The sequence below is a fragment of the Strongylocentrotus purpuratus genome, unplaced genomic scaffold (genome assembly GCF_000002235.5).
Source record: "Strongylocentrotus purpuratus isolate Spur 01 unplaced genomic scaffold, Spur_5.0 spur5_scaffold_12, whole genome shotgun sequence".
Lineage (NCBI taxonomy): Eukaryota > Metazoa > Echinodermata > Echinoidea > Camarodonta > Strongylocentrotidae > Strongylocentrotus > Strongylocentrotus purpuratus.
The window spans coordinates 602915-625899 of NW_022145597.1; the positions used below are offsets into that span (position 1 = coordinate 602915).

The 22985-nt window shown below is 35.6% G+C and overlaps 2 protein-coding genes across 6 annotated transcripts; one reads left to right on the forward strand and one right to left on the reverse strand.

Moving 5' to 3' along the window:
- Window positions 1-387: 387 nt before the first annotated feature.
- On the reverse strand, window positions 388-19522 carry LOC578261 (armadillo repeat-containing protein 3). Of its 4 annotated transcripts, none has more exons than XM_030981540.1 (19): window positions 19459-19522; window positions 18130-18193; window positions 17671-17788; window positions 16860-16985; window positions 15784-15852; window positions 14829-15030; window positions 14059-14227; window positions 13284-13467; window positions 12558-12710; window positions 11778-12063; window positions 11434-11506; window positions 10642-10778; window positions 8810-8978; window positions 7888-7988; window positions 6634-6729; window positions 5718-5930; window positions 4200-4362; window positions 3365-3460; window positions 388-2413 (listed from the first exon to the last, which is right to left on the reverse strand). In XM_030981540.1, exons 2-19 carry the CDS (start codon window positions 18175-18177, stop codon window positions 2303-2305), a joined length of 2514 nt encoding a protein of 837 aa, XP_030837400.1. In that variant the 5' UTR covers window positions 18178-18193; window positions 19459-19522; the 3' UTR covers window positions 388-2302. The 4 variants fall into 4 exon arrangements, with proteins under 4 accessions (XP_030837400.1, XP_030837401.1, XP_030837402.1 ...); XM_030981541.1 differs by having other exon boundaries at window positions 19455-19497; XM_030981542.1 differs by having other exon boundaries at window positions 19468-19486.
- Window positions 19523-19674: 152 nt separating this feature from the next.
- Window positions 19675-22272, forward strand: LOC589209 (succinate dehydrogenase assembly factor 2, mitochondrial). Of its 2 annotated transcripts, none has more exons than XM_788858.5 (4): window positions 19675-19786; window positions 20179-20342; window positions 20933-21042; window positions 21809-22268. In XM_788858.5, the coding sequence occupies exons 1-4, from the start codon at window positions 19715-19717 to the stop codon at window positions 21937-21939; spliced, it is 477 nt and encodes a 158-aa protein (XP_793951.1). In that variant the 5' UTR covers window positions 19675-19714; the 3' UTR covers window positions 21940-22268. The 2 variants fall into 2 exon arrangements, with proteins under 2 accessions (XP_793951.1, XP_011667538.1); XM_011669236.2 differs by having other exon boundaries at window positions 19687-19790; window positions 20180-20342; window positions 21809-22272.
- The last annotated feature ends 713 nt before the right edge of the window (window positions 22273-22985 follow it).

Genomic DNA, 22985 nt, shown 5'->3' on the forward strand with positions numbered 1-22985 from the left:
GGTACGAAAAGAAAAATGCTTTAGCGCCTAAAGCTCACCTACAGCACTTTATAAATGGACCTATTATTATTTCATTATTACTATTATGATAATCATTATCATTATTATTATTATTATTATTACCATAATAACCATTACTACGATTGGTATTATTATTATTATCATGATCTAAATTATCATTAACAAGTTCATTATTATCAACATAATCACCACTTTTTTCAATTAGTGTTATTATTAAAATCTGCCAATCAACAAATATTTAAACACAAAACACATCCTAACATAAAGAGGGTGCAGGGCCCGAGCAAAGTTAACTATAATGGCTATAAACAAATTCTTGGTACGAAACACTTAAAATGTTACCATGAAAACACATGAACAGGTGTATTAACTATCGTACAATATACTTTATTATTTGTCAAGGTGCATACATATATACAAATATAGAAATATTATAATAACATCTCTTTGGAGATAAAAGAAATCTGATTCAGCTTCAATCAAACAAAAGTGCCTAAAAGAATATCACAGCTAAATTAAGGTGATCTAGCATAGAGCACTTCATATTTCTGTATCTTAAAAACACAAAGGAAAGTGAGAGTACTCTTTCTTTTTTCACCCAACTACCTTTTCATCCCACTTGCCATTAATTAACACATAATATCAAAAAAATTTGCCATGACATTTTCCAAAGGTGGTTTACTGCATAATGTGTGAATGAAGCTTAAGAAGTTAAAGTTGCAAAGCTGCTCAAGCATGGGTATATAGAGGGCAGCCCACGGACATACGCACTAGTGTCCCTTTGTTATGTAGTGATTGCAAAGTTGCCTACTTCAGGAATGACTTTACACCCACGCATGAACATCTTTAAGTAAAGATCATTTTCACACACAATAGAAGGCATATTATTCTTTACTTACAAGAAAACAAACATTTCAAGGGAGCAAATTGTTGATACAGTGTGTGGCTGGAATAACTTTTGATAAAGGAGAGGAAAATAACAAAAGGTTTATTTGATTTTCTTATTCTTGATGAAAAAACATGAATATAACCAATGAAGACAGACTGAATGCTTGCTATATTTTGCAAACACAAAATGAATTCAAACCGGTCATTAAAGCATCGGACGGATGGGTTTTGTAAAATGCGAGTATGTAAGGCATAAACTGTTTCACAAGTACATTAAAAATTGCATAACATGAAATAGAGGACGGACAAATGTTAGTCTGCATGAAGTATTCTATATGCCAATTAAAACATAGCATAGTCTGCATATATATTATCATAGATACTTAGAAAAATTGTGTAGAAGACAGATAAGAGTTAGAAAGACAATGTCTGTTTAGCACAGATTGGTAATATACATGGTTTACAATGTTGGGTAGGTATTCACTGTACATGTACCGGGTAGTAATTGAAATAAATGATGACGTTGATGATCATCCTAACACAGCATATCATATACAGTATATCCAGAATATTTCCAGAATTTTGAGCCATATAATATTAAGATTTATACACTTCAACAGTAAATTCAGTTTTACTTACAGGTATATTGTATGAACTAATTGTCTAGTTTTACTCTTTTTTAAATATATGAACATACATTTTATATGTATATATATGAACATACTGAAGAACAAATAACCTAAACTCGTTCATCATCATTAGAGGCAGTTTCAATCACCCAATGTTTGAGATTGCTTTTTTAAATTAGAGGACATGGTCTTTTCTTCTTATTCAAAGTGGGCTTGGGTATTGTGAAGTTCAATTTCATGGAACAACATACATGTATCACAATTAGAGCATAAACGCATAAATCTTATAGGATGGTGAACCATGCATGAAGGCTTTTGATGTTTACTTTATCGTTTCAAATACATGTATAACAGTAATTGAGTGCATTAGTTGAGTGTGAATGCATCAGTTTCCCAGGGTGATAGACAAGGTAAAAAATTTAGAAAGAAGGCCTAAGACGTTTACATTATAGTTTCAATCATTCTGCATCATTGAAGTCTGAACACATCGGTCTTCTATAATTGTGGACCATGAATGAATCCCTTTGACCTTTACTTTATCGTTTCAAATGTTTTGATAACCAACTATATCATTTGAGCGTGAATGCATCAGTCTCAGGTTGATAAACCAAAACAGGATTAAAATAAAAGTCCTTTGCCGTTTGCATTATCGTTTTCAAATCTTCTGGTAATTAGCTGCATCATTGGAGTCTGAACACATCAGTCTCAGGTTGATAAACCAAAACAGGATTAAAATAAAGTCCTTTGACGTGTGCATTATCATTTCAAATCTTCTGGTAATTAACTGCATCATTAGAGTCTGAACGCATCAGTCTTCCCGGTTGATGGACAAGATCAACGATGTAGGCCTTAGGAGGAAACTTGGGGTTCTCTTGCTGTGGGCAAAAAGGAGGAAAAAAAACAGTCAAATAAAAATAAACAGCCCAATAAAAATAAACAGCCCAATAAAAATAATAATGATATTGATATTCCATTCTTGTATGGCGCGTATCACATTATAACACCCCTATGCACTTCCAAAGAGCTTTAGAATTACCCCGGCTTCAGGAGGGCGTTTCATCAACATTTGTTCGCCGACAACTGTCAGCGCTGAATAAATTTGACCAGTCAGAGGCCTTTAAAACAGTCGGTGACAATAAAATTGTGGGTGAAAATTATATTAGTCGGTGAAAACCACCTACTAATTGTTTCATGAAACACCCCCATGGTCAGGCAGCTGTTATCAGTGCACAGTGCATTTCAAGGAATAATCTTACCATGCACCCATTTACTTCACCTGGGTCGAGTGTGGCAAATGTAGATTAAGGTCTTGCCAAAGGACGTTAGAGCTGTGGCAGGGATTTCAAACCCCGTACCTTGTGGTTCACAGTCCAAAAACATAATCATTGGACCACAACACCTCTACAATATATACAGCATATGTTCATTCATTCGTTCGCTTATTCATTTCCTTTTCATAAAAACACAGCAAAAGCAAATAAACATACTGAGGCAGGGAATGTTCTGTTTATACGATAACTTCAAATGAAATAGGAGCACAAAAGGAAAAGCCCATAGTGGCCTTGTTTAAAAAAAGTTCCCTTGAATATTATAATTTATATTACTGAGTATATATTAGTTAAAGATATCACATTGGATAGTGATACACACAATATAAAGACAAACAATTACAAAAAATGTGTGAAATGATGTTAACTTGGAGGGGGCAAAACAGTTTGGAAGGTAAATTCAACGGTACTCAGAATACAAGGTCAGTTTCATTTGTTTTTTAAACATTGAACTGTTTTTATATAATGTGAACAAGCCTTTAATATCATGTAACTTACCGAGTCCTCTTCATCTGTGAGCATAACCTCATTCCATGCTCTGTTATAATTGCCTCTCACTAACGAGCATGACACACCAATCCGATCAGCAAGGGCCTGCATAAAGACAAAAACACAAGATAGAAATCAGAAACTCAGTATAGAAACTCAATATCTACTTTTCTAAATCTTCCTTAGGAGCTCCTATGCTCTTCCATCTCTCTCTCTCACTCTCTTTCTCTCACACTCTCTTCCATCCCCCCCCCCCCTCTCTCTCTCTCCTTCTCACTCTCTCTCTCTCCCTCACTCTCCCTCTCTCTCTCACACACACTTTCTCTCTCTATCTCTCTCGCTCACCCTCTCTCTCCTTCTCACTCTCACTCTCTCTCTATCTCCTTCTTACTCTCCCTCTCTCTATCTCTTTCTCTCTGTCTCTCTCTTTCTCTCTATCTTTCTCTCTCTCTCTCATGCTCTCTCTCTCACTCTCTCATTCTCTGTCTCTTTCATAATACTTCTCTCCTTCTCATCATATTTTTACACCAGCTTTTAATCTGCTTCTATTTTTAGTCAGCACCTCCTTCCATCCAACATCTTTCAAAACTAAATTGATATTTCCAAGAGTTGAAATCATTGTTACAAACAAGAATGATCTAAAGCAGAGTATCATGTTTTGTTGATAAAGTGATTATAAAGAAATATGGATATCCATTTCTTACAACAAAGTCATTCTAACAATCAATCTGACTTTACTAGACAACAGGTGGAAAAAGTAGCCATTGTGATGTGAGCCAAGAGCAAGAGCTTTTCAAAGCTGGTTGAAATCTTGATAGCACTATTAGTTTCCTTTGTTACTCACCTTAAAGAGCAGAGCCCTATGGCAGTGGATCCCCCTATCGATCCTACCAATAGGGATGATGTTACTCTTTAGTTCATATTTGAGTTGACTCAGACTCAGTTCATAGCTGAAGTTTGCCATCTCACCCTTCTCGATAGGACCACCCATCTTATTGCTGACATATCTGGGAAAGTACAGAAAGGAGATAAGGTTGTCTTTTATGTCTTTATGCACTGCCCTACTGTACAACTCTAGACAAGGAGGTACCAATGGTAGCTTTATCAGCAAAACTTAGGGGCACAAGACTTTCTGAACTGCGCAAGACATAATAGTTGGTGATGTCAGTGAATTAAAAGTTCTTATTTGACATATATCTGAATGAAAGTTTAGGTAATATAAAGTCTAATCAGGGCAATACATGTATTAACCTGCACCTTGCCCTATCAATGTGGTTTTACTTCTATGTGACTTTCAAATAGTACAAGGTTTTCCATTCAGACGCATCCATGCCAGCTAGTACCAGTACACTTCAAGTTTCAAGTTTTATTTATCTTTCTTTCATAACACACTTTACAAATATGACATGAATATAACAAGTTTACAGAATATGGCGTTACAAAAGAAAGATGAGTTGACCTTGGTTGAAAGCAAGGCTTGTGGATTTAAGGTCCCTCATGAGTAGCTTATGAATATGTCCTAAAAGAACAAAACTCGTCAGATAAGAATAATGCATACATTTAAGTGCTGACAAACTAAACTAACAACTGATAAAATATAAACATAAATAAGTATAATAAAATCTACTGACTACTAAATAAATGGCTATAAACAAGAGAAACAGGAAAATACAACGAGCAACAGGACTGAAACACAGACAAAAACAAAAAAAGATGAATAGATGTGAGAGATGGGAGTAGAATTATGCTGACCTATATAGTAATTAATTTTCTTAAATATTGATCACAACTATAAATCTAGACGATATCGACTCAAATATAGTAACTTCAGTTTGCGCTTAAATACATAAATACTGACTGATTGCGCTATTCTTGGTTCAATCAAGCATCAAGCCTTTTAGGGTACTATATTGATAAATCTCAATTGCAATCTGAGCCTGAAAATAATGAAACCATGTTCCTTAAGTTCTGCTATCATTTGGGGCTACTGGGAGGTTCTATGAGTAAAGCTGAATTATCCATATTATGAAATGCAGCTAGGCTCCTTGTAATGTAGTTGTTTCACTTGCAGCATAATAAACATATATTTTGGTATGAGCAATGAGTATGCACATAAATCTTGACAAACAGAATGAACATGTAGTGTGGAAATAACAAGTATTAAATAATTCCTATGAATATATACCTCAGACCCAAAAAATTCGACAGATTTTCATTGATGCATTATACGAGTCTATCTCTGAAGCGCTTAGAGACATCAGAGATGTACAGGGCGCTATATAAAAGCGGAATTTTATTATTATTATTATTCTGTTGCTTATAGGAGGAGGAAAGAGTAGCATTACCAGATGAATATACTCACTGTGCGATTGTGATGACTTGTTCCCTGGTGGTAGGTAGACAGCTGACATCATTCAACATATCACTCATATAACTCTCAAAGATAGGATCAGCTGGAGCTTCATACTGGGGTGGCTGCTGGGATAGTAATGCTTGCTGCTCTGCTAATCTCTCAGCTTCTAGTCTCTCACGAAGCTCTCTCTCCTCACGCTCCTTCTTGCTCTCTCTCTTCGCTCTGAAACAAAGAGAAGTTAGGATCGTTAGCGTAAAGATTAATACTCAAATCCCTAGGGCAGGGCTCAGCATTAAAGGGGGTTCACGGCCAAAAGCAAATGACCCTCTCAAAACTTGTTCAAGATTTTGATCTGATATTAGACTTTAAAAAATTATTAAATAATTCAAATATATTCACAACCAGGTACCATGGTTAATAGTACATTTAATTAAGCTGGACTGCATGCACTTCTTATAGCCAACAATGCCTAAGCGATACCCGTTAATCCCCCATAGTCCCTTATTGAGAGCTGATTTAATGAGATAACCACCTGCCACTGACCACACAGGGAGGTCTAATACCTCCTGGCCAAACTAGTGCAGATAGGCTTTAACCTTTATTGATGTCAATTTACTGACTAATGACTTTAATTATCTGAATTTTCATTTTTACAAATGAATAAACAAATTCAACTATATTCACAATCATATTTAAGGTTGATAATTATAGCAATAATAATAATTGTAATAATAATAATTGTAATAATAATAATTTTAATAACGATAAAAATATTAATAATGATAATAATAACCACAATAATAATAACAATAATGATAATATGTCCATTCATATAATGCAGCTACTTTGTACATATGCTCTATAATGCCTGAAACAAAGTATATTACTACCCGAGCTAGTGCAGCTGAGCTGCCGTGATACATACCCTTTGACAGATGACTTTGATGATCTGATATTTGACTTGGATTCCTGTTTGACGTCTAGTTCTGATGGGATGGTAGGTGCAGGAGTGACAGGTGGGCTAGACAGACAGACAGACAGAAAAACAAATGCTCAGTGAGTGAGTGTAGCATGCACTAATATATATATATATATATATATATATATATAATGTGATGTGATATACATACTGTCTGTTGAGAGCCAGAAGATTTGCGCATGGGAAGATGGAGGGAATTCATTCAAATTGTAAAACCATCGAGACGAATACTGGTATCGTGCTCATGAAATTTATGTAATCAGTATTCATTTATGCACCGACAGTATATTTATCTGATACACAGGTGGAAGTATTCTTCTCAAGAGGCGAACAAAAGGTATTCATGAAGCACCTCCATCACTTTGGCAGTGATTATTCTAAAATGCACAAGTGGGAGGTATTGAGTAAAAGAGGGGTTTTTTGTGGTCATGCATTCCAAAGCTATTCACGAACTGGTTTATTAACTGGTTTATTAATTTAGATGTTTGGGTTCTCAGCAGAAGATATGGGATATATATGCATGTGTTTGTGTGTGTAAGATACAAACATGAATATATGTATATTCTACGATTTGATTTTGGTAAATAGAGGCATTCTTGAGTAATAGCTATTACCAGAATCTACTAACACACATCTGATATATAAACAGTAATGATAAAACACAGTTCTCATAAAAAATAATATACACCTACATGGTACATTGTCATATGTATGTGCAAGTAATGCTGTATTCTTCTGGATACTTCTCAACATTCCAGTGCTTTCGGTATCATGATTTACAAACCAGAATATACTAAATCTACTATTTATATAGCTACTTTTACTCATTTTGAATGGACCTTAACTTTCTTTCCTTACAGCTGATCAGTATAGTATACATGAATGTCCATGCTTAACCTATCAACAAAATATCAAAATTATAAGCCTTTTCTTGTTTGTCTTCTCTAAACTATGAGTGTAGCAATGATTTAATTGCTTTTCAAATTCATAAGAGACTACAACTTTACTATAAAGTATCACAAACATGTATGTGCTATATACCATTTCAGATTTTTTTAAATCACATAAAGCATGCAATATATTTCACTTGTGACTGACAAATATGTAATACATCATGACATATATAGCTAATTTATAAATGTTTGTATATTTTCTTGATATTATAGATTGCTAGAGGCAGGAAACATGCAGTCCGTATACCTCTTAGATGCTCCACAGTTGACAAGGAGGATTGGTTTCTTCTGGTTCACTTCTTGTTCACTCAGCTCCTCTAACGTGGCAAACTTGGATTCTGGACGGATCTGGGGACGAGATCAACCAATCAATCATCTGTTAACTTATTTATTTACTATTTATTTATGAATTTAATTCTGATATTCAGACAGGGTGACTCATTAGCACCAATAATGGTGGTCTTCCATGAGGCCCTGCTAAACATAATAATAATAATAATAATAATTTACTTATCATCAGTCAATGAGATACAAAGCCCCTACACAATCCTCGTCCATTATCTAAGGCTATTATTAAAACAGCAACATCTACAGGTCTGCACTTTTACTACAACTAGTAATCACTGGTCACTACAGGACTTGTTCAACACCAATTTGACTATAGCCAGCATTAAAGCATTAGGGGGGGGGGGGGGAGATGGTTCAAATGAGCAACAAGTCGGCATTTGCTTGCCAGATGGCTTATAAGGATAAAAAGACAAGAAATTATTTTAAGCCAAGTTGTTAAAGCCTCTGTAAAGTGTTGGGAGCCCCCAAAATTTGATTTCAAATTTCACCTTAATTGTATAGTGACGTGAAAGAGGGTGAGTATTGATGAAAGAATACAAAACTGAGGTTTTCTGCGTACAACACGAAACACAAATATGGTATTCTGTCATCATTATTTCGTCTTCAAACGTGTTTGAAAATCCTTGCAAAAGTGTGTGTGAAATGACTTTTTTAAAATGATTTTTTGCCATATTATGTTTGACAAATTTTGGGCTCTCAACACTTTAGAGGGGCTTTAAACAATACACCAGAGGATAGAGCATTCTAGAGCTTCTGCTTTACATCAAATATTGAAACCCTCTATAAATTGTGATGAGATTTAAAAACAAATGCTTGTTTACCTTGCCAGCATCATAGAAGCCATCGCAGATGATATCATTAGGACCCAGGAAACCCATCAGACTGTACTTTGCTGGTAGCATGCTATCCAGTAGTCTCTCAAGGGCCACGTCACTGAAGCCATTCTTTCTAGTCGTAGACTGTTGGATCTCCTTCAGGGTGTCCAAGCCACTGAAAAGAAGATGAGAGATAGAGATGGATCATAAGAGAAACAGTCAGAACCTGGGAAAGGGTACAGTTTGGGAATCACAAATGATATCATTAGTTCCGAGGAGGACACATCAGACTGTTGATAGTATGCTGTCCAGTGACCTCTCCAAAGCTAACATCACTGAAACTATTTTTGCCGGTAGACTGTTGGATCTCCTTCAGGGTGTCCAAGCCACTAACAAAAACAGAAGAGAGATAGACATGGATCATAAGAGAAACAGTCAGAAGCTTGGAAAGCTAGGGCACAGTTTGGGAATCACAAATGATTTGTTCCAAGGAAACCCATCAGGCTGTTGGTAGAATGCGGTCCAGTAACCTCTCCAAAGCTACATCACTGAAACCATTTTTTTCTGGTCGTAGACTGGTCAATCTCCTGAGGGTGTCCAAGCCAAAAAGTAAGGAAGAGGAATATAGGTCAGTACAGCACATACCGCCTGTTGAGAGCCAGAAAGGCTTTCTTCACCAACATCATTATGAGCAGGACCAATTTAATTTCAACAAACAATCAAGAAGAAAAGATATCACCATTCTTTCTAATGGTAGACTACTGAGTCTCCTAAAAGGTGTCCAGGCCACAAAAAGGGTAAGAACTTGATAAGGCCATGACGTCATCCTATTCTGATGGATGGGTTACAATTGCAGAGTGGGCAAGTCTTCTTGATCAATTGGATGTAAGAAAGACTAGAATTTATTTTGTATGTGTGTATGATGTAATTATGCATGATTAATGTTGACATTACAAACCAACCCATTGCAGAATCATAAAATACATACATGTACATGTGTAGAAGCAGATACAGGGGCATAACTTTGAACTGAATTCATTTAATAAATAATATTAAGTGTTATACAAATGTTGTTAATTATTATTATTATTATTATACATTTTAAGTTACATATTACATTTCCACTGTACTTGTGTGAAACAATCTTATGACGATTGCTCCATGGTCAATTGCTTCACGGTCAATTTTTATCATGATCAAATTCCTAATATCTACACCTAATCTTCCTAATCCTAAACCTAACCTAAAACCGAAATCACAACCGTTTATTGTTTATCTTTGAGGAATACAACCTGAATCAATTAACGCAGTAATAATGGTGGTCCTCCAATGTACATAAAAGCCTATATAACTTCTATAAGGTCACTGTACTGTACTTTGTTTTCTGCAGTAAACACAAGCGTATTACAGGATGGCACAAATATGTGGTTTATGGTACCTGGGGGGTGTTTCACAAAGATCCTAAGTTGAACTTATCTCTAAGTTGGACTTAACAATTATGGAAAGCCAATAGCATCTATAAAAATATTTTGCCAAAGTTATTTTAAAAGGCATAAAATGTTGATTCAAAATCATTCATATTATCAAGGAGATTTCATGTTCTTGATGTTGAATTTATAAAAAGTCTAAAATACTTGAATCTTTGCTTGTGAATATATTTTATTTTAAGGCCACAAATGGCTCTCCATATTTGTTAAGTCCAACTTAGAGTTAAGTTTGACTTAGGATCTTTGTGAAGCACCCCCAGGACAACTATGGTCCAATACCAAAGTGGTATACTTTCCCCTTAAATGAAAAATGGTGAACATTGATTAAATGGAATCAACTGGTAAACTTACCCCAGCTTGCAGAGTTCTGTAGCAACGACCGGATCACTAGCACAGACAACCAGGGCCCAGGAGGCAGCTCTTCTTACATCATCATTACTTGACTGAAGAAGCTTCAGCAGAGGACCCAACCCACCTAGACCTCTCAACTGAAACAGGATGAATAGAGTGAACACAGCCGAGATGTGTTAAAACACAGTGAAGTAACATGTGAACACAAAGATGTGATTCACGTGAACACAAACTAGACCTCTCAACTGAAACAAGATGAACAGAGTGAACACAGCCGAGATGTATTAAAACACAGTGAAGTAACATGTGAACACAAAGATGTGATTCATGTGAACACAAACTAGCATGTAAATAGTGATAATATTTAGGGTTCACCTTTATATAGTGAACACCTAGACCTCTCAACTGAAACAAAATTAATAGAGTGAACACAGTCAAGTTGTATTATAATACAGTGCTACTCAAAAATGGTTTGCAGTAGCCACATCAGACTTGGAACAACATCCCTTTTTTCATAAGGGGAATTCCCTGTCTTGCCACCTTCAAAAGATCCCTCAAAACTCACCTTCTCCCCCTGTGATCTACGTGATCTACTTCCTTCGAGACTGTACAATATTTTCATATATTTGTATTTGTACGCGCTATGCTACTTATTGTTTATAGTGCTTCTAAATATTCTATATCATTATTATTATTAGTGTTGTTGTTGTTGTTGTTGTTGTTGTTGTTGTTGTTGTTGTTATTATTATTATTATTATTATTAGTATTATTTGGTGAGACTGTTCTTCTTACCTGGTTCCTTGACTCTGTATCACAGACGAAGGCAGCTAGGGACATGGCTGCTTTGGTTTGCACATTAGCATTGCTAGATATCAAAAAGAAGACAAAATGTTGATTACTTTAAATACTTTGAAACCAAACCTTTTGATTGCAATGAATAAATACATGAATACATCATTGAATAAATAAATTAATGAAAGTAAGATTTATGGTATATTAAAAACTTTGGTGTCAATAATGGATACTATGGGAAAAAATATATATGTGTTTTTCATTGCGTTTATTTGAAAATGGAAACCTCAGAACACAGACTTGTTCAAAAGAGAAAGAAAGCCACCACACGTATGTATCCTGACCTGGAGTGCAGGGGTGTCAGAAGAGCTCCAACGATTCCTCGGGTCTGAATGTCATCTCTCAAGATCTCGTCCGTCGCCATGTTGGTCAGGACCTGAGCTGCATTGGCTTGGGCGCCCTCTCTTGATGAGTTCAAGAGACCAATCAGAGGCTCGATGCCATTGCGTTCGGCAAGCTCCACACAGTTTTGGACGGTAGCTGATGTGAGATTGGCCAGAGCGAGGGAGCTGTTCTCAGCGACGTCTCCATTTTCACTGCCGAGCAGTTTGACAAGAGGGGCTATGCCATCTAAAATGGATGAAATTGAAAAGTGGATTCTTTTATATTTTGTTCTTGATGTAGCTTTGTCCACATATAACTTCAAAATAAAACAATATTTGAATTAAAACGTTCTGTTGTGCCAAGATTGCATGACTTCAGACCATCTGTCGATTCTTGAAAAGCACATAAAAAGTGAATGATTGAATATACAGGTAACATACAAACTATTACTACAAAAATTAAACCATACCGAATGTTGAAATCATCTGTACCCCTACCCTATTTCTCTGTCTTAATTCATGCATGTTTTTTTGTCAGTTATATATCATATCTAGAGCCTCTTAATCTTTTAATGGGCCCATCAATTAATCATTCATTCAATGCAATAATGTCTAATTTAGGTTCAATTTCTCACCAACGTCATTATTAGTCACAACACTCTTACATTCATGTCATCGCAACATTACAGATACACAACAACCTCACGCTATACCACATCGGAGTCTGTCTATTAAACCTACCATATTCAGCAATGGTCTGTCTACAGAGGGCGCTCTCTGCCATGATGGCGAGGGCCTGTGCTGTAGCTGCTTGGACCGGTGCACTATCAACCTCTAGCAGACATACCAACGTCTTCTCTCCCTCCTGCTCATGAAAAATCTTGCAATTCTCGGCTGCAATAAGGGATGAGAAAATGCCACTTCTGAATTTGCTGCTCATTGGATGATGGAACTCTACACATCACATTATAGTTTTGTTTAGAATATAGCTGTATTGGATACAAGGGTATATCCCATGAGTCGATCAGCATATTTCAAAAGAAGTACATGTGTTTTATTCAAGCTGAACAAAGTAGGTAAAAAGTAAACATGTTTGATAGCATTCACATAGTAAATAGTTCAAAAACTATAGCACATTGTTATCAATTTCAATTTTGTTTGTCTATTTGTAAAAATGAAATCATCAACTAGATACCCTAATTAATACTTGAAATGCATTCACGTCTTTTTTTACATGTCCTATCTTTGGATTTCTCTCAATTTCAACGAATCAAAATGAATGGAAATAAGTCACCCTAAAAACTTCATGGCTTCATTTATCACAAGGTTTACAGCTAGTAGGTAACATCTAGGTTTAGATTCTGTCCAAGGATTGTTAAAGAACTTTTTGCTTCAATTCAAACAACTCAAGGAATATTCTCAGATTCAAGTAATTTTGAGAAGTTTTTGAAAATGTTGGTTGCTTACGATTCCTTGCAGCTCTTGCTATGGCCTTGGAAGCATTCTCCTGCACCTCAGGCTTCTCAGACTCAGCAGCAAAGGCCAGTAGCTTCTGAAGACCACCCGTGGTCTGGATCAGTTCCATGCTCTCTATGTCTTCCAAACAGTTAGAAAGAACATTCAGGGCATGCACATGGAGGTCTTCAAATTCCTGATCAGAGAAGAATTTGGAAAATAAAAATACAGCATATATCTCAATGGTGCATAATAGCTTAGACCTGCATACGGAAAATGGATTAATGCAACTACCTCACCACAGAACATCTGCCAGATTTTGTTCATCATTCATGACAATTAAGTTGCAATTCAAATCATTAGGGGTGAATTTTACTCCATGTCATTGATCCCTTGCCCTTATATCTAGTGGTTGAAATGTTGACATCTTCATTTCATAAACACCCTCTTTCAGTTCTCAAGTAATCTTATTTCAACATAAAACAGGGTGATAATTCACAAATTTAATAGTCAAATTGAAATAAATTTCTATGAATGATTGCGATTATCAAAGGATCAATTTGCTTGAAGTGTCCTTTTTTAATAGGCCTATTTCATTTTTATTTTAGACATTTTACGTGTTTACAAAGCATGCATACAAGACACTCAGAGGAACAATCAATAATTTATAAATTATCTCCTTTTTTGAAGATATATACACCATTCCAATAATAATCTACACTGGACTTGTATAATTTATAGCACTGAATTTTAATCAAAACATTTATCACTTCTCCTTCCATCATACCTTTGTGCCCACAAAGTCAACAAGTCTTTCCAATCCCTCTAGTTCTCTGAGTGCTTCCCTGTTCTCAGCATCTTGGGTAGATAAGGTCAGACTCTGTAAGGCTAGCTCCTGAATCACTGGGTAGTCGGACTTCAGCAGCTCTAGCAGAGGCTCTAAGCCACGTGCATCTCTGAAGGAATACAGAAGAGAAGAGAAGGAAATGAAGTCTTTGTCTCTGTTTACATGTCTACAAATCATAACAAATATGCTTCTTTTCCTCTCATTCACTACATTAATCAGGTCTGAGAAAAACATTGAAAACAAAATGTTGTGACAGTATATTAACTCTTCTATTGTGTTGAGTTTACAAATAATATGTATCACAGATAGAATTTTGTATGTTAAGCTTTTAATGATTGTTCCAGTTTTCATAGTTCATCTTATATCATGCTATTTACAACTCAGGAATCTGTTTTCAATTTCACGAGAGATTGTATATATACATATATGTTATAGAAATTTGATTGTTTAAAAACCAACTTCAGAACAAAGTATGAAAGTGGTATATACATGTAGCTCATCTCTTTATTCGTCCATTCCGGCTTTTCCCTATAAATATATCCGTCAGGCAAGTGTACTCTGGAATTTCATGTACATTCTTGTTTTACTTTATTAAAAAAAGGAAGACTGGTGCTGTTTCAAATACTGTTATTCTTGGCACTTGGTCTTTTACAAGGTAGAACAGTCTGGAAAATGAGACAGTGTTGTTTCATTCAGTGCACCCATGTTACCTGATGGCTGCTCTGCTCTGATAGTCCTGTAGCAAGAGAGAAACAGCTTCCACAGTGTTCTTGGTGACGTCAGGATCAGGATCAGAGAGCAGAGCTATCAGTGGGTCCAGACCCCCCAGTTCCATGATTTGGACCTTGCTAGAGTACTCATTAGCCATGTTAGCCAGACACAGACTGGAGAATTCATGGACCAGAGTGTCCTCTGTAAAGCAAAGTTTATGATATGATATTGTTACAGGCACAATGGCTCAGTGGTAGAGAAGTTCTTTGCCAAGTGGAGGGATCAAATAAAAAGAAGAATGAGAAGAAGTGGTCTTGGATTCAGGAGGTCCAAGTCAATGCGCTAGTACCCTTTGGTAAGGCATTCATCCTTAACAAGTCTTCCGGGGAGGACTTAAAGCCGTCAACCCCTGGTCGCTCACTTACAAGCATACATTTGCTCCCTTAGGAGTCAGTTAAAACAAACCAACCCGATTTTTTTTGTTGGACCTTAGCCATGTTGACTAGACACAACCTTGTTAAGCAGCGTATCCTCTGTAAAAGAAAAAGATTTGAATAATTTGATATGTTTGGATACGCTTTTATTCAAATGTTAAAGTACAATCTAACAGTGTTGAGAAAGCAAGAAATGATGTGGTACAGACAGGGGTAGAATTTTAACTCTTTTTTTATCTTTCACTCATAAATGAATTAATAACAATTAAAATACCAGACTTGATGGATTCAGGAGGAGGTTAATCCAGTGGTACTATTTTTAAAGGGCAAAAAAGAGAAGATGAGAACACAATGTTGACAAATTGATAAGAGTCTACCCACTAAGAAAACAACACATCTGATGTGTTGTTTTCTTTTCTTTTTGTAAGTAAAAAAGAGAAGAAAGTATGAAAAAGTTAGAAGTGTCTAAATCAGTTACATATCCTTTTAACAATACAATTTTTAGATCAATTGATCTTACCTTCAGGAGCTAATAACTTGATAAGATTTGGGATGCAGTCACTCTTCCTCAGCAGTCTCCTCACCTCATCTGTAAGAAAAGCCACGGAAAAACAACTATCAAACTACAAGCATGAATAAATTATACACTCATATATTTAATACATATCAATTCTAAATAAAATTTTGTCATGACCATATACATTTGAAAATTATTACCTAAATTCTAGAGAAATTATCATAATTTGTACTACTGATATCATATAATCTGAGCTTCAAATTTTTAGATGGATTTTAAACATGATATAGCATTATTGTCTTCCAATCAATTCCCATCAACTGCATCATCATTTATTAAAATCAGCATTTTCCCTCTTACAAGGTGTTACTGACTTTTGTGCCATGATGACCCCTACTTCTTCTTGCCTGAGGCATCCTCTTCATTTTATACCAAACCTTACTGGTGTCTTTTTTTCACCATATCTTTTCATGAAATCTTCATATAATCTTCCTCTCCCTCATATGCCATCCACTTCCAGATCCCAAGTTCTTGGTTCTTGGTTAATATTTTTTTATACTGTGCAAGTATATCATTACTTTCAAAAGATATTATTCATACAACTGGACGATTGATAATACTAAGAAGAAAAAACAAGATAAAATATATATCATATCGTTTTTAAAGAGATATATTGCTGAGAAGACAAATAGTTTACATTCAATATGCTTAAAGGGATCCGGTAACTTTGTCTCAGATTCTGAAACACAATGATAATCATAAACTTTTAGGTCAGTCAGGAACCCCATGACTTTTACAAGTCGATCGCCTGACTGATTATCAAGATATTTATGATTGGAATTACAAATTTTGACTGATAACACTACAGTCTATTGGGGAAAACGAGTATGGTATAACCGGTTACTCAAAGATTTTTACTTTTTTGAGGCACTTCTTGATCATTTTGAAGCGCAATTTTTTTTTAGGGTTTCAATATTACACCATATCACAGATACTGATAACACATAGGGCCGTGCATCTCAGATTTAATATTGTTAAACAATGCCTTTAAAAAAAGAAAAAACAGAAGTTGAACGTACTGTGAGCTGACATGACCCCAAGGGTCATGATGGCATTTCTTCTGACGACCTTCTCCTCTGATGCAATCAGCTTGAGGAGGTGTTCACCTGCTCCAAGCTCAAGAAGCATTCCACGGTTTTCATCACCTGTGAGGAGGAGGAGGAGGAGGAGCATATGATAACAATGAATGTAACAATGATGGATTGTATGTACCGTACATGCCCTAGAAACAATTGTTCTGTGGTCAATTTCCAGCAGTAGTCACAATTGTTAAATACAACCCCTGGACTACCTGCTAGTGCTACATTTCTAACTTTACCCCATTCAAACCCAATTGTATACCAGGGCCGGTATTCAACAAAATATCGCTCATAGCCAATGCTGGATGACACAGTGATAGTAAAAACTACAAAATATATACATTTAAAAATAATCACCTCTTTGCTGAAACATATGATATCTGACAAAACATCTACACATACATTTAAACTGAATAAATACAAACAGCATCTGAAATGACAAACAAACCTATACAAAATTATAGAGCTAAATCTAATATGTTCATAAAACTGTACGGTGCTATGATATGGGAGGCATAGGATGTCTTTTTTTCCCCTCTTGTTGTACATACCTTCACAATATCATCAAAATAAGAAAAGAAGCCTTTTTTCTTGTGAAAATACATGTATATAAACACTTTTAGGCAGTTTCAAAAATTATTTTAATTCCCATCATTCTGAATTACACATGTGTAGTACACAAGGTTGAAGCCTCACACTTATGATACCCGAACATTTAACAAATTGAATGACTAATCTGACCATTTCTTACATTTTTCAGCAAATTTGTAGAGAGCTTCACAACCCTTGACAAGTATTTCTTCCTCTGGACTCTCTAACATAAGAACCACTGTAGCTGCTTTCTTGCTCTCCACGGCCAAAGTATCAAACTGTAAAAAACAAATGGAATAAGAAGTTTCTATTATACAAACATTGCTTTAATCATCTCCACAACAAAAAAAGTTGGCTTGAGCTTGGAATATGGTTGAAAAATTATGTTATTCACTTGTACATTTCTCCAGGAAGCGTCAGGGAATAGAGAGGGAAAGAGAAATAGAGAAAGTGGAAACAAACAAAAACAAATACATTCTCGTACCCACTACCCCCATGCAGATTTTTTTTTTTTTGCAGAATAGATATTGATTTGCATCTTTCTTATGATTTATAATAATAATTTGTTTTTGTAATGCAGCATGATTTCAGTAAATTAACATATACAACATTTTCTTACCACATCCTTTGGCGGCGCTTCCGTTTCTTTCTTGGTTTTCTTGCCCATGTTGCTGTATAATTACCTGAGTTTTACAGAGAAAGCAATGAGGAAACAAGAATTTACATTCCAATGTTGACCTTTCAGCAAATCAAACTTCATTGGTACAACGGATTAAATTATTATATACCATCATCATCAATTCATAATGTGAATTAGACTTTAGAGCCTAGATGTACTTGCATGAATTTAATGAGGATCTGAAATTAAAGTCGCTTACTTCAAGCAGGCGCACACGCCCGCCTGAAACCCACTTGTATTGTGCAGCGGTTTGCTGAGCAACCTGTGACAAAAGTCAGAAGGGGCGCTGTTCCGAGAATTAGGATCGTCCGCATAAACGGGGATATCCTCGTAAAAGAGGACAAATTGTGTCCTAAAAAATATAGATCACCTACATTTTTGTGGACGTTTTTTTCTTTGGTGCTCTGCGGATGGAGAGTTCCCGATCCGCGCACTGGCAAAGCGAAAAAGCGGATTCTGCTGAATAAAATACCCCCAGCTCACCGTCTACTTTTATGGGTTGTCCATCTTTCAGAGGATTATTGGTCATAACGTGAAAGGCTCTGTACAAAGTCAATGTGAAATAAATCAAGAAAATAATCGTGCAATCCGTTTTTTCGCATCGCGAAGCGCGGTTCGGAAATATAAAACGTCCACAAAAATGTGGACGCGTCTATCCGCGTTTACAGAGACGTTCCCTTTTTATGCGGACGATCGGACCAGCGCCCCTACTGACTAAGTAATGTCTTTGATTCTATTTTTAGGAAAAAATACTCCAAACCAATTCCAAAAAGATGAGAAAATTTCAAAATTGACATTCATCAGGTAAGAAAGATAACGACTTTTAGGCCTAACTTTAGATTCTAGATCTAAATCATGACCATTCATTTTATTTGAACAATTGTGGAAGATTGATATAATTTTTAGAGTGTAATAGTCTAGTAAGCTATCTCCAGGCCGGAGCTACGACTTACGGGTTCAAAGTTTGGTCACGATCACACTCACAGTCACAGTTGTGAACAAGCGGCGATTTTGTTTAGACCCTACCCCTTCATAAAAAAGTTCATGACCTTAATTTCCGACACGTAAATGAACGTGCGGGACCACACTGAGACAAGTTGCTTCAATTTCTACAGGTCACAGAGAATCCTCTTCTGCCAGTCAGATTCGTGATAAATGCCACACACACTAAACCATCACACTAAATAAATATCAAAATACATAGTACAATGAAAATTAATCATGAAAGGGTATTGCAAAGTTATCGTTGAATGAAAATAAAATACCTACTCAAATCACCTCAACGAAAAAAAATATTGTTTTCAGCTGTTGCTATGTTATTTTTCATGATCTAAACATAATTTTCTTCATTGGTAGTATTATAAAAATCAATTATTATTCATTTTTTCCCGAAATAAATTAAATATTTCTTTGTATTTTTAAGAACAGAAAAAAGAATGTTATTATATACTTTTTAGCCGTACTTTCTATCTTTTTAGAAACAGTTTTATCGAACCATTTTCTCCCATAATGCATTTTTGTGAAAATGGCATCTTACGTAAGTCGTCTGCTTGGACCGTCTCTTCGAGTTTTTGCCAAGTTTGAGAAAAACTCTGGGGTATGTATGCAAAATTATACTCATTTAATAAACATTTTGTCTTTCAGATAACACAAGTATCACTTATATAACAAAGTTCTTCGTTTTTTATGACAAATCGTCAAGCTGTCTTGTAAGATCAACTTACATCGGTCCCATGTACTTGTAATAATGTTGGTAAAGTTGTGTAGGCCTATAACAAAATGGGCGCCATTTAATTTCTTGATTGTTATTCAGTTTCAGGTTATTACAATCTTAATTGATATTGATTTTGAGTTTTTGAATTCATGTTATTATATGTAGTTTCCCTAGATTTTTAAATATCCTGATATTTATTTTATCTAGACAAGATCGAGACCTAACACTTTTTCTTTTTCTTATTCTTTTTATTTGTTTTCCTTTTTTTTCTTAAGGTATTAAGAGGGAGTGCTTGCCTTCTTTCACATCAACCTCCTCAAGGCGAACCCCCCATTCCGGAATGGAAGCAGCCGCAGAATGAATCTATGGAGCTGAAAAGAGCAAGACTCGTTTATCAGAGCCGCAAAAGGGGAATGCTGGAAAATGGAATTATTTTAAGGTACTTTTCCATCACATTTATTGATAACGTGTACTTCTTGATGGAACAAACGACTGCAAGTTTCAACACATCTGTATATAATGATGATGATGATGATGATGACATGCAGTCACAGTGATGATGATTAAATCCGTTCTTTCCACATGGCTTCCTTGGCCCAACTCTCTTGGCTCTTTTATAGTTTCCATTGCCAATAATGGCAATATATCAATTGCCTGGAATATTCCTAGTTCTGCCTCCCTCACCCCATCTCTCTCTCTCTCTCTCTCTCTCTCTCTCTCTCTCTCTCTCTCTCTCTCTCTCTCTCTCTCTCTCTCCTCTCTACCCTGTCTCACCCTCTCTCTAGTTTTAATTTCCCCCACATATATTAATTGTAATGTACTTTACATACATCTAGGCCTTTATCAAAGTTTTTCATATCGGTGAAATAAACAAATTGTAAGAGTTCAAATTAGACTTATTCACTACTAGTATTTGTTATAATTACTATTTGTCATTTTCATCAGTTTATATACCTTGAATACCAAGGTATATAAACTAATGAAAATGACGAAATGTTTTAATCTTTGTTTTATCTCCTCGTTTTACAGCACATTTGCCGGACGTTATTTAGAAGGCTTTGATGAAGAGCAACTGGATCAATATGATAACCTGATTAATAAGCCAGATAATGACTGGGATCTCTTCTACTGGGTTGTACGTAAGTCACATGAATAAGGATTTTAATGATTTGTAAATTGGCAACCAACACATCTTTTTGACACAGAAGATATTTCTTTGAATCATAGAATTGTATATATACATTAATTATGTTTTCAAATCTGGTTCATATAATCCTTATTGTTTTCATAGTGATCAAAGTTTATTGAAAAGAGTATAGTCTTTTGTGACTGTTGGTCAACAATTACATGTACATGTATGTTTCTACCCAGGATACATTACAGAGTGCTGTGAAGAGGCTTATATTGACTGACAAAGATATTTATTCTGTTGATGTTCCTTTTTATTTTCATATACTATACACAGACAGTCCTTCAAAGTTCTTTCAAGAGAGTATGAACTATGATTAGGCCTACTTGTTTTTATATCCACAAAGTTCCATATATTACACAATGTCCCTAAGCATCCCTTTTGTGTCTTTAAGAAGCTAATTTTACTTTTGTTGATATTGTACCATCGGCAATGGCTTTTAAAGCTTTGTAGGATGACTTCAAGTAAATGTATTAATGTATCTCCTTCTTGATATGACATTCTTAACTAGAAATGATGATTTATCCCTGGACAAAAATCAAGGAAAGTATTTGTATTAGCTATAAGTAGTGATACATTCTGTCATAAAAATAACCTATAGTTTTTGGAATGATTCTCGATCTCATGCTAAACTCGTACAGTGCCTTGAAGAGGCTACTTTTAGCTGGCAAAGTAAACAACTTATTTTGATATTCCCATCATTAACTATCCCACAGAGCACAAACCAACACCCGAGGAGTACGATCATGGAGTCATGGATCTACTGAAGACGTTTGCTAAGAATCCTGACATGGAATCACGTATCAGACAGCCTGACCTTGCAGAGACTGAGCAGAGACATATGTAAAAACCAACCAGGGCTCAAGACCTATGTCGCCTATCTTACGAAGTTAATTGTTTGAGCAGAGACATACGTGAAATCAACTGGGGATGGGGCACAAGTATTGGACTATTTTTTGTAAAGTTGAACAAGACTAGATAAAACTAACCGTCTACTGGCTTCGGTCAACTATTAGAACAAACAGGATTGCCACAGACAACTTTTGTTCCACTTACACTCTACGTGTATAATGTACTAGTCCAGGGTTTTGATCCATAGATTAAAGGTAAAGATCAGTTATGGTTATACGATTGCATTGTGAAAGAAACGTTGTGGAATCGATCAGAAAAGGTTGATCATCTAGCATATACATTGTATAAGTATTGGTGTATACTGCAAGGTTCTGGAATCATCAAAATGATAAGAAATTTGGCCCAGTCTTGGTAAAGTTACAAGCACTGTACACAGACAGATGTATATGAGACTATGCGACACGTGCATGACACGTGCACAATATCTATCAGGTCCAAATAGATATAATAATTTACAAAATATATCAATTAGTAGGCAGTTCCCCGGCAAATTTGTATCATCACGTATTAGTCAAAACATATTCTTTCACATGATTGGTAATAAGAGCTTCCATTTCATTTTTTTAGAGGGGGGCATTTCCAAAACTGGTCTTTACCTTTAATAATACAGGGGGATAGCAGGCACTTTTAATACTGCCTGTTAAGAACCAGGAGGGCATTAACTTTAACTGTTTTACATACTTTCTGGCCCTCAGCAGGCATACATGAAATCAACCAGGGATGGAGACCTAGCTAGAATTTGACTATTTAGTAGAGAATAAAATTGATCCTACATTCAGTCTATGAGGCTTAACAGTAGAAGAGAGATTGGTGAGGGTTGTACATGTGTGTGGATATCAAATTCATGTTGTGCTCTCTTTTCCCAGCAATCTAATGTCATACTCCCATTTTTGGGGAAATAATTATGCATTATCAAGTTTTAACTAAATCTTTGTTCGCTCCTACCTTCAAAAAAGAAAGGCATATAGCAAGGTTTTGTGA

Bases quoted from the DNA above. Each gene is read 5' to 3' on its own strand.
- LOC589209 (XM_011669236.2), top strand. From the start codon at position 19,715: ATGGCATCTTACGTAAGTCGTCTGCTTGGACCGTCTCTTCGAGTTTTT. The intron at 20,343-20,932 runs GTACTTTTCCAT...CTCGTTTTACAG, and splicing joins GAAAATGGAATTATTTTAAG to CACATTTGCCGGACGTTATT. The intron at 21,043-21,808 runs GTAAGTCACATG...ACTATCCCACAG, and splicing joins TCTCTTCTACTGGGTTGTAC to AGCACAAACCAACACCCGAG.
- LOC578261 (XM_030981540.1), bottom strand. From the start codon at position 18,177: ATGGGCAAGAAAACCAAGAAAGAAACGGAAGCGCCGCCAAAGGATGTG. The intron at 12,711-13,283 runs GTAAGCAACCAA...CCCTTATTGCAG, and splicing joins AGCAAGAGCTGCAAGGAATC to CCGAGAATTGCAAGATTTTT. The intron at 4,363-5,717 runs GTGAGTATATTC...GTACTTTCCCAG, and splicing joins CAAGTCATCACAATCGCACA to ATATGTCAGCAATAAGATGG.